Source organism: Pteropus medius, unplaced genomic scaffold (genome assembly GCF_902729225.1).
Source record: "Pteropus medius unplaced genomic scaffold, Ma_sr-lr_union100, whole genome shotgun sequence".
NCBI classification, from domain to species: Eukaryota; Metazoa; Chordata; class Mammalia; order Chiroptera; family Pteropodidae; genus Pteropus; species Pteropus medius.
In genome coordinates, this window is record NW_024352787.1 from 29,069,603 (window position 1) to 29,086,916 (window position 17,314).

A 17,314-nucleotide genomic window follows, 5' to 3' on the forward strand; every position below is an offset into this window, starting at 1 on the left:
TTTTCCTGCTCTGTGTTCTCCCACTCCTACCACTCCATACTGATGTGGGGTTCTCCTTTGTCTGCCGAGCTGCCCAGACCCCACACCCTTCCTTCCTCACCCAAAGTCACGTGGCCCTTGCACAGCCCTAGAATCCTGGGAGAAAGCAGCTACTGGGGGTGGGAAGGGCAAAACTGAGGGTACAAGCCATGATTTATATCTCCCGTCTCCTCTAACGTACTCAGCTGCCTCTCAGCACGTGGAGTTTTCCACATCAGGGCCCCCCACACACACTTAGTTTCCTCCAAAACCTCCGCCCTTCCCCTCCCTTTGTCTTCCTGCCTCTTACCCTTCCTTCTACCCTATCCTTAAGGGAGGGGACCCCACTGGTGGGAGGAAGGAAATGGGTATTTGGCACGGAGTTAGCAGGGGTCTTTGGAGAAGTTAGAAACCCAGGACACTCCAGTTGTAGCCTCTGAGATGAAAGGTGGGGACACAGTCTGCACCCAGCCCTCTTTGCCCCACACCCACCTTGTGCCAGGCTCAGCGTGGGCCTGTCTTGCTTCACTGCATACCTCTCATTCCACAGCCAAGCCAGCCCAGCTGGGGGATTGGGGAGGCCCCTGAGGGGAGCATGGAGGATTCTGACACGGAAAGGAGGGAAATGGGGGCTTATACTCCAGTTCAGTAATGTCCTGTGTGATTGCCTAGGTGTCGAATTGGCCCCTTGGAGACCGAGCCCCAGCTGCATTTGCCAGAAGAGAACCAGGGCTGTCCCACTGTGGCCTTGGAGCAGGAAGTGAGACCAGGACAAGTGCTCAGTCTTGGCCTGGGTGGCGATGCAGAGGTTTCTAATCCATCATAATTAATAGAACTGGTGACAGTTCTGATAACTCTGAGCTGCTTAGATTAGCCACGGGATCACTTGGGCCTGTGATTTTTCCCCCTCAGGGACCCTTGGCAGTAAGATCAAGCTGGTGGCTGAGGGTCAAAGATCCGCTCACCAAGGGGGAAATTCAAGTTCAGGAAGTTGAAGTTTGGAGGGAAGCAATGCCTGATGGCCTCATCCTGAGCTTGTAGCACCAATACCCAGGAAAGTCACCAAGTACTGAGCAGTTCGTACATGTGGGGAGCTTTGATCTGCAGTCACACTTCTTATTACTACCTATGAGATGAGTAGTAGTAGTTCTAATTCTCAGAAGAAGAAATGAGCTCTTGAGGCTCAAACTTCATGCCTGTGTCACTGGTAAATGATGTGGTCTTGTTTGAATCTAGGTTGGTTGGATTCCAGACCCATGGTTTTCCCCCACAGACCTTGTTCCTTCAACCTTAATCTTACTGGGAGACTCAATGCCCCAACTCCCAGGTCTTTGAGTTTCTTGAACTGTTCTTACCAACAAGAGGCAGTGGCTCTGATCCCTCGTTCCTTCCCCCACTGAAGGCTACAGTAGCCTGTCTACGGTCATTCTCTGTCTCTGTCTTATTGTCCCTTTTATTCCATTCTCTAACCCCCAATGAAAGCTGAGTCGGAGACAGACGCTTCCCCTTGGCTCTCAGTGCCTCCCGTGGGGGCCCCTCCTTGGCTGCATCCGTTAGTCACTCCCCAGTAAGTCCCCCCCACCCCACCCTCGTGGGGCGGGGAGACAAGGGCAGCCTGGAGGCAGTGGACTTTTGGCCCGTTTCGTTTATTCCCTCCACCTCCTTGTCAACATCTGCCTCTTGGCTCATTCGTCTGACCGACCGTCGGACCGGACTTTCAGGGCAGCAGAGACCCAGAGAGAGGGGGAAGGAGGCAAAAACCAGGATAAAGACAAGAAGCTGAGGCTGCAGCTGGGCTTCCGCTCTCTCCGCCCTGCCTTAACACCTCTTCTTAGCCAAAGCCCCTCAAGGTCCCCTGGGGCTCGGCCCCTCCCCCTCTGGGGCCTCAGGTGCCCCTCAGAGCCTGCATCCCACCATGTCAGAGGCTGTGGAGAACTTTGGCTTCTTCATGGCTGCCCTGGGGCTGCTGATGCTGGGGGTGACCCTGCCACACAGCTACTGGCGAGTGTCCACTGTGCACGGGAATGTCATCACCACCAACACCATCTTCGAGAACCTCTGGCACAGCTGCGCGACTGACTCGCTGGGAGTCAGCAACTGCTGGGAGTTCCCTTCCATGCTGGCTCTCTCCGGTACAGGGTGGAGGGTGAAGGGAGCAGAGGGAGGCGGAAGGTTGGAGAGAGCCCTGGGAAATGCGGGTGCTGCCTGCGGTCTGACCTTGGGCACCATACAGATAAGGGAGGCCTGATCAAGCTCTGGGATCTGGGCTCCTGCAGCCGGGAGTGCTGGAGAAAGCTCCCTTTCTGGAACTGTAGTAGCAACCTGCTCACACGTGGCCCCTGGCCCTAATGTGACATTCTTAGTCGTTATGAGTACAGGCATCTGGGTCACAGTGTCAGGCCCAGCACCTGCTGTTTCCTAGCTCTGTGCCTTGGCAGGTGGTAAAATGAGCTTCATGTCACCCATCTGTAAAATTAGTGGCATAATAGCACCCATTTACAGGGTGGTCGTGGGGATTATGTGAAATAAAAGGTGCAAAATGTTAATATATTAGCATCTATAAGCACTCAAACAATTTTAGCAGTTTAGTTGTGGGGTGAGAATGCTGGGGTTTGTAGGGTAAACAGGAGGCCCCACCTTGGATTCTTGGAGGTTGAGACGGTCCCACGAGACTTCCAGTGGGGTACCACTGCCATGGAGAATTCTAAAAGGCTGTTTTAGGAGAGTCTGAGTTTCTACTATAAGCAGATAAGGATGTGCCTGTGTGTTCAGGATTCTCGAGACAGTGTATGTTTGTGGTTCTTGGTGAGCTAGAGCCTACAGCTATTTTGGCCCAGAAAGGTTCTCTCTGGTGGCTGTAGCATCTTCCTGCTTTCTGCTCACCCTATGAGTAGCCCCCTGACCATTCCCCAGGGGTTCTCCCTTCAATTAACTCCATGCTAGAGACAGAGAGGGGATGACTAGGAATCCTCTGTGGTGCTACTCCTGTGCCCTTGCCTTCACTGGGCCCTCTCGGAGCCACCTTGCTCTTCTAAGTCCGCTTCTGCAGGTGCCAGAGGTAGGGGAAGGAACTAAGAGCAGGGCTCCATGAAATCTTTCAGCAATGTCAAAGATGCTCTGAGCTGTTAGGGAGGCCCGATGGGTCTCTTGTGCCCTGACTGTTCCAGGAATCTCCTGAGGCAGCAGCAGGGGCTTCATACTTTCATCCCTCTCTCTGGGACTTATAAGGCAAGTGCTCCCAACACCCAAACCCTATAAAAGCTGAGTACAAACTGGGACAGTAGTCAAGAATGCTGGGTGACCAGAAGGGACATTAGAGGCGGCCAGCTCAACATCCCTGGCCATCCCTACCTCACTGACCCCTCAACCACACTGGTTCAGGAAGGGGTCTTTGCTGTGAGCCTGTCTACCTGAGGAGCCCTACTTAGAATTACTGCTTTTCGCCTGAGAGAGGACATGAATGCACATGAAAGACAGAGTGGGCTTGGGGGAAGGGCAGACTGCAGCTGCCCAGCATTGAAGGGCATCTGGGTTCCAGGTGTGGTGCTGAGTACTTCACATACAACATTTCAGAGCTGTTCACAATAGCCCTGCTCTTGTGGGCATTAATAACCTCATTTTATAGAAGCTGGAAAACTGCAGGGATAAGTGTTAACCTGCCCAGAATCATACAGGTAGTAGAGGAGTTAGAATTCTGACTCGTGTGTTTCTGAGTCCAGAGCCAGCTGACTTCCAAGGCCAGTTCCAGCCCTGAGTAGGGTCCTGACTGTCATTTAGTCACCTCTTAGCTGTGCATCCCCCACCCCTCATCCACTCAGTCTGTGCTAATTACCCTTTGTCTACCAGAGGTAGTCTGCCCTAGGTAGAGATGGGTGTATGGGGAAAGGATATGGGGTAGGGGGAGAGGGTAGGAACTCCAGAGGGAGTGGCTGGAAGTAAGAACATGCTCCCAGAGAACTTTGTTCCTTCTCCCTACCCTCCAACTCCAGGCCACTTCACATCCTCTTGGCAGAGACCCAGCCTTTCCCTTTCGGTACCAATGGCACTGCCCCACCCGAGAAAGGGGTGCAAGGTCCTTGGAGTGCTTGGAAACTAATCAAAGACAGAGAAGGGGGAAAGGGCTAAGAAGGGAGCCAGCCATTTCCTTCAGTTTTGAGAAAGGAGAAACTAAGGCACTGAAAGCATATGTGCAAGACTGACTTGGATTGGTCCTGGGCCCAGGTATCCGACCTTCAGATCAGAAACTGCTCTTGACTCATTGACTCATAGGCTACTGCTGCTCCCTACCGGTCTCTCCAGGAAGAAATTCAGTTCAGAATGTCCAGCACTGAGCTAGACACTAGGTGGGACCTGGAGAGAAGCTGTTGTGGAGAAGGGGTTGGTGGTACGTGCCAGGTGCAGTTTCTGTAATATGGTGGTGCTCTAACAGAGCAGTGGTTCTCAACCAGGCTATTTTGCCCCTCAGGGATCATTTGACAGTCTACACATTTTGATTTTCCCGCTTGAAGGGATTACTACTGACATCTAGTGGCAGAGGCCAAGGATGCTGCTAAACATCCTACAATGCATGGGGATGCCACGGCCCCCCACCCTCACCCAGAATAAAGCATTATCTGGCTAACATGTCAGTAGTGCCAAGGAGAGGCCCTGTAATGGAGGTATAGGTGAAGTGTATGGGTGCAGATGGCGGAACAGGAGGGGCTGAGACTCCTAGGGACTAAAGTAAGGTCTCGTAGCCTGGCTGGACCAGAAGGAGAAGGAGGATCTGAAGACTTCCAGAGACTGAGGGCTGATCAGGGCCTGTAGGGGGCTGGCTGTCCTAATGGGGAGAGGAGATGGAGGGGTAAGAGGCTGGCTCAGGGACCTATGACTGTACTCCATCTCCCCAGGATACATCCAGGCCTGCCGGGCACTCATGATCACCGCCATCCTCCTGGGCTTCCTGGGCGTCTTTTTGGGCATAGTGGGGCTGCGCTGCACAACCATTGGGGGCGTGGATCTCTCCAGGAAAGCCAAGCTGGCGGCCACTGCAGGGGCCCTACACATACTGGCTGGTAATTGAGGGAAGGTGATGGGTGGTCCCTATGCTGTGGGGAGGGGTAAGAGACAGCCCTCAGCAACAGACTCCAGGGTTCTCTGTCATCTCCAGCTCCCACTCCTGGCGCTTGCCTCACTTTTCCCTTTGCACTGATACCTGCCTTCCTGGGCTCAGCTCTTCCTTCTCTCCCTGTTCACCCCAGCTCCACCCATGCTTACTAAATCCCTTTAGCTACTAATTAGTCCATCAGCAATGTTTCTTGAATCCCTGTAGGAGCCAGGCATGAGCGAGGTATGGGAGGGACTCCAAAGGTGAGAGTGAGGGTCTGCTCTCCAGAGCATACAGCCTGGCTGGGAGGACCAGAGTCAGGGCACACATACACACACGTACACACACACTGTGCACAAAAACAATACCGTACAACTGGCCATCCCTTGTTGGTTGTAAAACACCTCATACATCACCTCACAAGCCTGTGAGGAAGGGAGGGTTTCATCCTATTCTCTAGATATGGAAACTTACTGGAAAACAAGCCCTCAGCCAGTGGTAAGGCTGGTCCGATAGACCAGGGTCTTGCTGGCTTCAGGCCTTCACTGCACTGAGTGGTAAAGGCATGTCACAGGCTCTGAGGGCTTTGGGAGGCCAAAGGACAGGGGTGTCAGGACAGGCAGGGCTGATTGGGAAGGACTGCTTGGGGCAGCTGGCCTTTGAGGAGGGATAGGGTACAATCCAAGTGAGGAAACTAAATGATCAAGCAGCTGGAGGGCAGGGATGAACAAGGCAGGTCAGGGGTACAGAGGGGTGACAAGGACAGGCTGAGGAGCAGAGTGTGGAAGACTAAGCAAGAGAAGTGGGTTGGGTTTGGGTCTCGGGTGCTGGATCCAGAAGCTTATAGATGACCCTTAGAAACAAAAGAATCGTGAGCTGGAGGGGCAGGGGGGGAGAGAGAGAATGAAACTTGTTCTTGGACTTGATGCCCCATATCCTATTCTCTGGGCTGTCCCTGCCTGGCCCTTCCCCTAGCTCTTAGGGGTCTAGGGTACTAATGCAGTTCTCTCCCTGCCCTAGGTTGCTGTGGCATGGTGGCCATCACCTGGTATGCAGTCAACATCACCCGGGACTTCTTTGACCCTTTATATGTCGGAACCAAGTGAGTGTGGGAGCCCCACCCACGGAGGTAGTAGGTGGAACTCGACCCTGTCTTCGAGCTAGCACCACCCCGCATTGTCCTCCTTAGGTACGAGCTGGGCCCTGCGCTCTACCTGGGCTGGAGCGCCTCCCTGCTGGCCATCCTGGGCGGTGTCTGCCTCTGCTCCAACTGTTGCTGTCCTACTGACCAGGACCCCGCCCCTGGGTAAGGGAGGACGAGTGTCAGGGAGGGGGGTGAGGAGTTGGGGGCGAGGGCGGCGAGGGCGGCACTTTCCTTTTACCCAGGCTGACCCAGGCCCCCTCCTCCGCCAGCGGCCGGCTGCCCTACAAGGCCTCCACAGTGCAGTCCACCGGCCTCTCTACCCGCCTGCCCCGCGCGGCCTCGAATGAAGGCGACAGCAGCTTTGGCAAATACGGGAAAAACGCTTACGTGTAGGAGACCTGCCCCTCAGCGCAGAGGGGTTCTCAGAACCCTGGAGCTGCAGGAGCAGGCCCTAGGTGTTACAACCTTAGAGGCAAGCCGCACCCCACCGGCCAGCCACGCAGGGCTCTACCCTGGGCCTAGAAGCGGTGCGTGGCCAGGCCCCACCTCTCCAGCTCGAGCTCCGCCCCACCCACACCCACTTCGTCTGGCCTAGAACCTGTCTCCTAAGAACTCATTTCAGCCTCCTGAGGTTGGACCCACCCTTCTTTATCTTGAGTCTGGGCTCTCGGCTGTTAGGGGGGTGGAGGTGCCCCCAAGTGTTTGCATTCTATATAAATACATGCATAAATAAATTTGTATTGTGAACTGTTCAGGGTCTGGGAGTGTGATGAAGCAGCTGGCCAAGCAAGGGGTGGCTGGGGCAGTACCCAGGCTCATCTCAGTTGTCTCATAGACTGTCACTTGTCTTCCTCTCCACTGCCTTTGAACTGTCTCATCCAGCAAAACAGGGGCAGGGTTCCAAGTGATTTCAACAGTGTAGCACTCATAATCACTGATAAACAGTAATCAAGGATCAGATCCAGAAAGACCCAGCTTTAGGAGACTGAAAACAGCAGATACACCCCCTGAACAGCCTGAGATAACAAGTCACTTGTTTTACTCTCAACCTTTCACAGCTGTACAAGGAGGCAGGTAGTCTAGAGCAGAGTTCTTTTACCTGGGCCTGACAGTGGATATCAGAAATTGACAAGCCCTTTGAAATTGTGTTGAATCAAGGCTCTTGTACAGGTACATTTTTCTGGGGAAGGTTCAGCAACTTCCAGAAAAGGCTCTGAATGTCTGTTCAGAGGCTTGGCACAGGTCCAGTGGATACTGAGCAGAGCTGGTACCCACTTAAGACAGGAAAATGAGGCCACAAAAAAGCCTGGCATCCAGTAAAAGGTGATAGGGCCCTATCCTGGTATCTTCCCCAGCATCACTATGGTGACCCGTCACTTGGGGTAGCCTGGGTTCTGACCTCGGCCCCTTTTCCTTTCCTTTTCTTCCCATCTGCTCATCTGCACTGACTCTCCTGGGGTGTAAAGATACTCACATCTGCATTCTAACTGGACCCTCTCTCCTGAGCTTCAGTACATTCTCTGTGTGTTTTCACCAGGCTGAGCAAATTTATTACTTTTCCCCAAAGCCACTGTTTCTGTCATTCCTATTACCAGCATCACTAATCTCTCAGGCACATACTGACAGCCTCAATCATCTCTGGTTTTGCTTGCCCTCTGCCCCCCTCTTCCCTCAGCTGCCAAATCCCGTTGGTTCTCCCTCCACAGTGTTTTCACATCCACCTGCTTCTCTCCCTTCACTGCCTGGTCCTGGGTCATGCCCTCATCCTCCCTTGCCCAGACTTGTCACAGGATTCCCGAGTTTCTTGTCCATATTCTTCTACTGGGGCATTATTTATTGTCCTGCCCTGGCATCTCCCTGGTGGCTGAGGGAAAAAAAAAAAGACAACCAGGGACAATTAAGACCTTGACACACTGCCCGGCCCTAGCCCACCTTTCTATCCCCACTTCTTGCTATTTCTCTGTACCACTGTACTCTCAGCAAGCTGGACTGCTCCCTGGCATTGGAAACACATTTGAATCAGGGCTTCTCACTGGGCTCCACACAGAAACACTGGCATTTTTTGAGCTGTTCTCTACATAAAGGGTTCCGTGGTCAAGAAGTCTGCAAAAATATGTATATCTTACCCCCTTCATACTCTGCTGTTGGACAGTTTGTGGATGCCCCATGGCCAAGCCAGTCCCCTGGCCAAGTCCAAAGTCCAGGTGGAAGGGATGCACAGAGCAGTATACTCAGAAGTGTTTCATAGAGGCACTTAGTGTAACAATCTACCATAGCAAGCACTGGGCCATGTGACTTGCTTTGTTAGCAAACCAATAGGTTTCTCTCTCAGGATGAGACATACCTTAAAATGGGTCTTACAGTCCTGAAAGGCCATGAAAGCACCACAGGGATGACTGTGTCCTCCACAAAAAAGAACAAAAATCAACTACAACTCCTGATGTCACCCAGGCACCTCCAAACCAAATTCTCCCCACGCCCCACATCACAGCTTCTACCTCCTTTCCCAAACTCCACTGCCTCATCTCCTCCCCTTTTCAGGGAAACTAACCTGAGCCAGGTCTCACAGAGCATTTAAATATGTGCCTTAACACCATCACTTGGTTAAGTTTCAATTTCTTTGTCCATCAACCATGGTCACATGGCTCTAAAGGGCTACTGACACATGTAGCCTTTTTAACACGTATTTTCTTATTTTCTAGAAGTTAAGAGCACCAAGACATGGCCCCTGCCCTCAAAAATACTCAAGCTAGGAGCGAAGAGATATAAACAGCTAGTTACCATATAATGAGCAAGATGCTAGGGCTACTCTGAGGAATCCTCCTGCTTCTGAGAGAACTCACTGTGAAAAAGCTCCACAACAAACTGCTTTAGGTCTTGTGCAATAAGGTCAACAGCTATCATTCACTGAATACTTCCCAGATGCCAGGTGCACTGCCTCATTTAATCCTCACAATATCTGGGAGGTGGCTATACAGAGTCAGAGAGGTAATAACCTGTCCAAGCTACAAAATTGGTAAGTAGTGGGACCAAGATTCGTCCAATACTAAAGACACAATTGGCCTGCTTCCCAGAATTCCTGGCTCTCCAAACTAACTCACATCAATTAAAATCAGTGCTCACTGATGTCTTTAGCTGTGAGCCCCCATCTCTAGCCTTTCAAACTCCAGCATTAACCTCTTCTGTTCCTGTGTGCCCAGGAAGGAGCTATGGTGCCACATCATGACTCTGGCCTCTAGAAGCTTTTGGCATAGTGTAGATTTCCCAAAGGCCTGGGCGTCCCCCAAGGTAGGGACCAAGTCTCCACTAGTACATAGAAGGCTGGCAAAAAAATAGGTCAAGGGTTTCCTTGAGGAATTATGGTTTTAAATAAGGTTCTTTCCTAGAGAATGTCAATGGATAACTTGTGGAGATAGTCAGTATCAGAGCAAAGGGAGACCCCCTGGGGTCTGACTCTGTCCTATCAAAGTCAGTTAGAGAAGGCCGAGTATGTCATTGAGTAGACAGATCTTACATCGAGCATAATCTACGTGATTCTTATTATAACAACAAAATATGAAATCAAGTCAGTGAGCTTAGTGGAAATCTGACAGGAACTCCAATGCAGGTAGATCACAGTGAAGCACAGATGGTGTTTCTCTGCAAGAAAATCATCTTTTCTTCTGTCTTTTTCTTGAGTGTACTTCTCGGTGGAGAGGAAAATAGAAAGCTTAGGACCCAGGAAAGTTTCCCTTCCTGAGAGACAATAAACCTAGGCCAGGAGTTAGCATCCAGGAGGCTGGATTCCGGATGTTCCAGTTACTATTGCTGCATGACAAATGATGCCAAGACTCACTGGCATTAACCTTTTTATTATACACATAGATTCTGAAGGTCAGGAATTTAGACAGGGTACAGCAGAGATAGTTTGCGTCTGCTCCATGATGTTGAGGACACAGCTAGGAAGACTCGAATGGCTGAGGGTGACTTAGTGCCTGCAGGCTAGAATCATCAGGAGCATCTTTACTCCTATGATTGGAAGCCTGCGTTGGGATGGCTTGAAGGCTTGGTCAGCTGGACCTGTCACCTGCATGTAGCCTCTCTGAATAGCCCGGGCTTCCTCACAGCATGGCAGCTTTGGGACAGTTGGATTTCTGTGGGCTCCAAAAGCAAGTGTCCTAGGGATGAGGCAGAAGCTGCACTCCCTTTTACCACCTAGCCTTGAATGTCACATGGTCTCACTTCTGCCACTCTCTACTGATCAAAGTAGTTATAAGCTTGCCCAGATCCCAGAGGAAGGAGATAAAGACCCCGCCTCCAATGGAAGAATAGTCAAAAACATACAGACATCTTTTAAAACCACCACACTTAGGATTGTCTCTAACCCTGTCCTCGCCACCATTCAACACAAAGCTGTCACCAACACCACTTGCCCAACTGCGAGTCTCCCGAGAAAGGGCAAGCAGTTCCTCCAGAAGGAGGACATTTGAGCCAGCCCTAAGAAAGTCACCCAAAGTGGGAAGAAGAGCCTAAGAAGGTGCCTGACACTGACTTTGGTGGATATCATTAATATCCTACTGAAATCTTTTGATCAACAAATACTTCCTAAGCACCTGCTTGGCTATGTTCTAAGAGGGCACTCAGCAACTAGGACAGCAACTCCAATAAGCTTATGTGCTTATAGCTCACAACCCACTTAGAAAAGGTGTGGGTGTAAGATCTAGTATCACACAAGAGTTACAGCATGCAGGACCACCAAGAACAGGAGCCTCTATACCATAAATTCCCCCATGCTTCCCAGAAACTTCTGAGTTTTCTCTGCTAATAATTTCACATACCACAGACCCTAATAAAAAAAAGCTTCCTCAGGACAACTGTTCCCTCATACTGGTCATACCAAGGATAAGAACCCAATCAATCTCATTTGGTTGAGTATTAGAGGATGAAAATAGGGCTGGCTCCTTCCGCATAACAATCTGTACCCCTGTCCCCAACCCTCACTCTCCTTCTCTGTCACCAGTCCTGGGACCTAGCTGTACTCAAAAAATACTCAGAGGAACTAGAGAAGCAAAAAGCAAAAACAAATAAACTAAATCGATAACCAAAAAGGTGATATAAAGCAGCCAAGAAATGTAGGGAGGTCGGGGTGGCAGGAGAATGGGACAAAATCTTTTGTGGTCAAGGACCCAGAAAGGAAGAGAGTGGGAAGGGTGAATGACAATTAAGAAGACACAGAGCAGTGAGCAGGAGAAACAAGTGACCCATCACCCTCACCCCAAAACACCATGTGACCAAACAGGCAGTTGCCTCCTCACGACAGCACCCTGAGGGCTGGCCTACATCCCTGGGGGTAACACTGAGCTCTACTGGGCCAGTGAACAGCTCCTCTCTTGGTCCAGAGGAGCACTTTTCTTTTTGGTGATGTCTTCTACAAGGCCAGGGCGATGCACAGAGGGCCTTCCTCTCCAAGGAAACCCAGGCTCACACAGTCCACTTTAGGCACCTGAGGACATAGGAAGCCCAGGATGAGGAGAGAGCCTGGGAAGTTATGGGGTGAGGGAAGAAGAGAGTGTGGACCCGGGGGACGTTCCAAGCTAACCTGGTCTCCTGGTGGGTGCCGAGACAGCGCACAGTGCAGTACCGGGCACCACAGCTGACACAGGTGTATGGGGAGGGGAAGCCGCAGACAGCACAGAAGGGGCGCTGGGGTCGAGATGGGGGTCCCGCACATGCTGTCAGGTAGTTGGGGCCCTCAGCCACACTCAGGTTCTGCAAAGGCAAGAGGGCAGGCTCCAGGACTCCTCCGCCCATGTGGCAGACACCCTCTGGGGACAAGCATCTCTGCCGGCTTATCCCTTCCCTGTGGGGTTTTCTCGCACCAGCTCCTCTCTCACCTGTTCCTCCAGCAAGGCCTGGAAGTTTTTTCGGAAGCGGAGTTTAAAATGATCACCTCGGGTTTTCTTCTTTTTCTTTCCTAGAGGAAAGAAATGAGTTACTTGGCATGTGCCAAGAAAGACATCACCTTTCTCTCCCCCATCATTCCGCATACCCTTGTGTCCATTCTCTGACCACATATTCACCTGAGCTCTAAGTTGGCATCTGTCTACCACCCTTTTCCCTTCTCCAATCCCAGCCTTCCTTCTTCTCCACACTTCCTAATCTAAGACTCTACATCAGAGCTAGAAGGGATCTCAGAGCTCGTCGGCTCCATCTTCTTTATTCTACAGACATGAGAGGAAGCTAAGGCACAAAAAGGGGAGAGCAGCTGGCTCAATGTCACAGGAGACAGTCCCTGGCAGAGCCAGGAGTTCCTGGGTCATCTGCCCCCAGCCTGATGTCCTTCCAAACCCTGACCGAGGCAGACTCTTTCCCTTTCCTTCAGCCTTGTCTCTCTGGCCCCACTCCTTCCTTCCTCCTCTACCCGCCTCACCAGTGTCTGCATCATCATCAAATTGAGGCAGTCTCTTGCCGAGCTGGGGAAGTCCTGCGTGGGGGTCATCCTGGAAGTTGTCATTCTCTAAGGCCTCAAGCTGCCTGTTGATGCGGCGCTGTCGGGCTGCCCTGTCCAGCACCCGCCGCTGTCCAGGATCCTGGGAGCGAACTAGATGGGGCAGGGCCAGAAGAGTTAAGGGAGGCACAGAGAAGAGAGAAGCTGGGGTGACCTCAGCTCTGGGCAGTGTATGAATGATGTCCATTGGGTGTGGAGCCACGGTTCTCTGATCTCATCCTAGTCACCAAGCCCTTGGCCCCTACATCTTCTACCAATACAGTAGTTCCTCCTTATCTGGCGTTTTGCTTTCCACAGTTTCAGTGACCTGTGGTCAACCATCACCTAAAAATATTAAATGGAAAATTCCAGACATAAACAATTCATAAGTTTTAAATTGTGCACTGTTCTGAGTAGAATGATGAAATCTCATGCCAGCCCGCTTCATCCTCCCTGGGACTTGAACCATCCCTTTGTCCAAGTATCCAGGAAGTGTACACTACCCGCCCGTTAACCATTTAGTAACCATCTCAATTATCAGATCTACTGTCGTGGTATCATAGTGCTTGTGTTCAAGTAACCCTATTTGACTCAATAATGGCCCGGAAGTGCAGGGGCAGTGATGTTGGCAATTCAGGTATGACAAAAAGAAGCTGTAAAATATATGTATGTATAGAAAAAACAGTATGTATAAGGTTCGGTGCTATCTGCGATTTCAGGCTCCACTGGGGGCCTTGGAACTTACCCCGCGCAGATAAGAGGGGTCTGCTATATGTCAGCTCCTCTGGTTTGCTTCCTTCACAGCTAACTAAGACTGCTATTTTGGTCACTCATATCTGTTTTCCATCCCTTTGGCCCCAGCCTTTTCTCCCAATCCCAGACGCAACCAATGAAATGCCTCCTGGAGACCTCTCACTGCTGGCAGAAGCACACAACCATGTTAATGGAAATCACTGTACACTCAGGGCTTCCAGGCTCCATCGGGACCTTAATGCATTTTGCTTTCATGCTCAGCCCTCTTATTTCCTACCTCAAAGGAAATGGGCCACTGACATGTGCAGATGCTCATCTTTCAGTCCACCTTCAATCATAATTGCACGGGCATCTATTCTCCCTCCATTCGAAGTGGATGCACCTCCCCCAACCCCCGACACACACACCAAGTTCCACTGCTAAACCTAACTCTTCACCTTCAAGCTGAATCTTCTCCTCTTTTTTGCATCTTCAATCTCTCTTCCTTAATTGGTACTTTCCCTTCAGTGGAAAAACCTGCTAAACACTCTTGCGTCTACCCAACTTCAGTTACTCTTCTTTGACAGTGTGGTCCATGTGATGTTTCATTTCCTCATCTCCAACCATTCCTCAACCCCCAGCAAACTGGGTACCATTCGATGAGAACCACTCACACTCAGGACACCGGTGCCCTACTAGGGCCAAGTCCAGTGAGAATTCTACTTGAGTTCTCTACCTTCTGAGAATGTGCTGACTATATATTCCTTGGGTTGAAAGAGTTCCTTCATCTGCTTCCTCAACATGACTCCAGGTTTTTCTTCTCCATCTCTGGCTAGGCTTCTGCCTCCCACCTTGCCTTTTCTCTCTGCCTCTAAGGCGATAGCTGTCCCTGTTCTCTTTCTTGGTTTATAAACTCTTCCTGAGATTTCAAATTCAAACACAGGGCTCTCTCACCCACAAGCAAATAATTCCAAAAGTGATCCTCTCAATCCAGAACCTTCTCCTGAGCTCCAAAATTGACTGTTTAATCGGCTGCAGGAAACTACCTGCTGATTCCATTGACACTGCAACTCAAAATTAAAAATCTTCCCACCCAAGTCTGCTTTTCCTCCTGGAGACTTTCTTTAACTGGTTGGAACCATCTACGCAGACAACCAAACCAAAAATCTAGGAGTTATTTTAAACTTCTCTGTTATCGTATCAGCTGTTCACCAGGTTATGACAATTCTACACAAAATATCTCTCTATTCATTAAAAAATACTTGTTGAGTGCCTATAACCATACTAATAACATCAGTGCCAGTGGTTAACACTTACTGGGCATGAACTAGGAGCCAGGCACTATACAAAGCAATTTGTGTAAATGGACTCCTTTAACCCTTACAATAAATAACCCTATGAAACAGGTATCATTATCATCCTCAGATTACTAAAGTTCGCATAGCTAGTACATGGCTGGATCAGAATTCAAACTGCGAACTTCCCACCATCAAAAACATGCTCTTGATCACTGCACTACACAGCCTCTTTTCCAAGAACCAGGTGGTACCCTAGGCTCTGGGACTACAACCAGGGCCTACCATCTAGCAGGGAATACAAATGATCAAACAAACAAGCATGGTACAGCATAGTATATGCTAGTTTAGGGAAGTACAGAGTGCCACAGAGCACATGACAGAAACACCTAGCCCAGCCTTAGGGAGTCAGAAAGATTTTCCAGAGGAAAATAAGTCCAGGTTGAGGCCTGACTGATGAATGCAAGTTAACCTGGTTGGGGGAGAGGGAAGGGTGTCTCAGGCCTTGGTACTAGTATGAGAGAATATCTGGATGGGAGACCGTGGTGCCTTCATTAAATTAAATGAAGTTCTGTATGGTTGGTATATAGAGTATCTTAGTGTGGGGGTGGGATATGAAGTCAGTCAGACCATTAAGAGTCTTTAAGTATCTAAAGGAATTTAGATTTGGGGATTTTATGATGAAGGTGATAGAAATCCGGTGAGGGGTTTTAAGAAAGTGACATGGCTGGATTTACATTACAAGTCAATCTGGAAGTGTTCCAACCCTCATTTCTTTTTATCTGGACTACTAGATAGCTTCCTAACTGGCCTTCCAGCCTCTAGACCTGTACTATCCAATAAAGTAGCCACTAGTCGCATGTGCTTATTTAAATTTAGATGTAGATAAATTAGAACAAAAAAAATTTTCATTTTATTTCATTTAAAATAAATGAAATAAATAAAATTATAAATGTTCCTTGTTGCACTAGCCACATTTCAAATGCGCAACAGCCACCTGTGGCTAATGGCTGCCATACTGAACAGTGCTGATTAAGAACATTTCCACCATCCCACAGAGTTACATTGGATAGCGCTGCAATCCATCCTCTGCACTGAAGCCAGAACTGCTTTTCTAAAAGATAAGTTTGTTTCAGTCACTCCCCTGCCTTAAAAGTCCTTAATGGCTCTCCACTACCCTCAGAGTTCAAACTCTTCGGCAGTGTATTTAATACCATTCAAGTGTGCCTTTCTCCAGCCTCTTTTACTATTCCTCTGCAAGTCTGGAACTGTGAACTTGGCTTCCTAAACGACTTGCTTTTTCTTGATCTCCTGCCCTTGCACTTGCGGTTCCTGCTGCCAGAAATGAGTCCCCGCGCACCTGCACTGAGTGAAACCTAACTCGACTTTCAAGCCTCAGTCCAAGCATTCTCTTCCCTTCCAAGCTTTCACGGTTCCCTCCTTCCCAGAAGCTGGGTTGGATGCCACTCCTTCCTGCGCCCAGGCGCTGTGCGTCCCTCGGCCATAGTACCTGTCATTCTGAAACGCAATGGTAGTTCTGCATGTCTGTCCCCCTCCCAGAAAGCCAGTTTAGGAAGAGAAAGATCTTTTTTCCTTTCTCCATCCCCAGCGCCCAGCTTTGAGCGGACATCAATAAAACGTGAACAGATGGTATGGGGGAGTCCCTCAACGCCAGGACCCGAGGGCTGGAAAGAGGATTCGAGACTAACAACTGAGTGAGGAAATCCTAGGCCAGGTTCAGGTTTGAGAAGAGGAAGGCGGCCAACACCCGGGGGCTCACATACCTGAAGTTTTCTTCTCCACCATTTCCACAACACAGCGGACGGAAGATCCTATTGCGCACGCGTGCTAAACCACTTGTTTTAATAAGGATACATCACTTCCGGCGGTGTGTGCTTCTACGCGTGCGCAGAATAATTCCAATGCCTTAACTCATTGCGTGATGTTCCCTTGGAGACCAGAAAGCTTTCCGCCATATTTTATAGGGGCAAAAATACTTCCGGCCTCAGTGTAGTTGTATATTTTGTGGGATCCCTGAAATGGGTCATTTTAAAGAGGTGGTGCCAGTGGTCTTTTGAGAAATGTCATTTTCCTTTGGTCCTTCTATAGATGCCATCATCATAAAGGCAGCCCCTGGAGCTTCTCCCCGGGGCAGTAGAGATAATGGTCTGGACTTCCAAAGAAAGTGAGCAAACTTGAGTGGGCAATCCGAGAGGTCACTGGTGACCCTCTGCCGAAACTTCAACCCCTAGTTCCCCCAGGGTCTCAGACTCCTCGACCTTCTCCCTCCCTACCCCCCGCTCCTCCACTTGTCCCTGCTCCGCGCGCCCCGAACGCCTAGCTCTCCAATCTTCCTCCCGGCTGCCCCGGCAGGGCTGGAGCAAAGACCCGCCTCCAAGTCCCGTCGGACCCGCAAGGGGTCACTTCCCCTCTCCCCGCGGGTTTCAGTTTCCTCATGTGTCAGGCGGGCAGTGGTCCGGGCTGGCTCTGACCAAAATCCTCAGCTCGCGATCGCCGGCCAAAGCCCCCGCCCCAAGCCCCCGCCCCTCTCCCGCCTCCGGATCCGGCGTCCC

General features: G+C 50.4%; 2 protein-coding genes across 3 annotated transcripts; one reads left to right on the forward strand and one right to left on the reverse strand.

Annotated features, from left to right (window-relative positions):
- The first annotated feature begins 79 nt into the window (after positions 1-79).
- Positions 80-7,000, forward strand: CLDN15 (claudin 15). The gene is made up of 5 exons (XM_039849393.1): positions 80-2,150; positions 4,908-5,072; positions 6,125-6,206; positions 6,294-6,410; positions 6,518-7,000. Exons 1-5 carry the CDS (start codon positions 1,934-1,936, stop codon positions 6,639-6,641), a joined length of 705 nt encoding a protein of 234 aa, XP_039705327.1. The 5' UTR covers positions 80-1,933; the 3' UTR covers positions 6,642-7,000.
- Positions 7,001-10,079: 3,079 nt separating this feature from the next.
- Positions 10,080-16,683, reverse strand: ZNHIT1 (zinc finger HIT-type containing 1). Of its 2 annotated transcripts, none has more exons than XM_039849395.1 (5): positions 16,526-16,683; positions 12,658-12,828; positions 12,122-12,201; positions 11,827-11,996; positions 10,080-11,730 (listed from the first exon to the last, which is right to left on the reverse strand). In XM_039849395.1, the coding sequence occupies exons 1-5, from the start codon at positions 16,545-16,547 to the stop codon at positions 11,709-11,711; spliced, it is 465 nt and encodes a 154-aa protein (XP_039705329.1). In that variant the 5' UTR covers positions 16,548-16,683; the 3' UTR covers positions 10,080-11,708. The 2 variants fall into 2 exon arrangements, with proteins under 2 accessions (XP_039705329.1, XP_039705328.1); XM_039849394.1 differs by having other exon boundaries at positions 12,658-13,059; positions 16,526-16,623.
- Between the last annotated feature and the right edge of the window lie 631 nt (positions 16,684-17,314).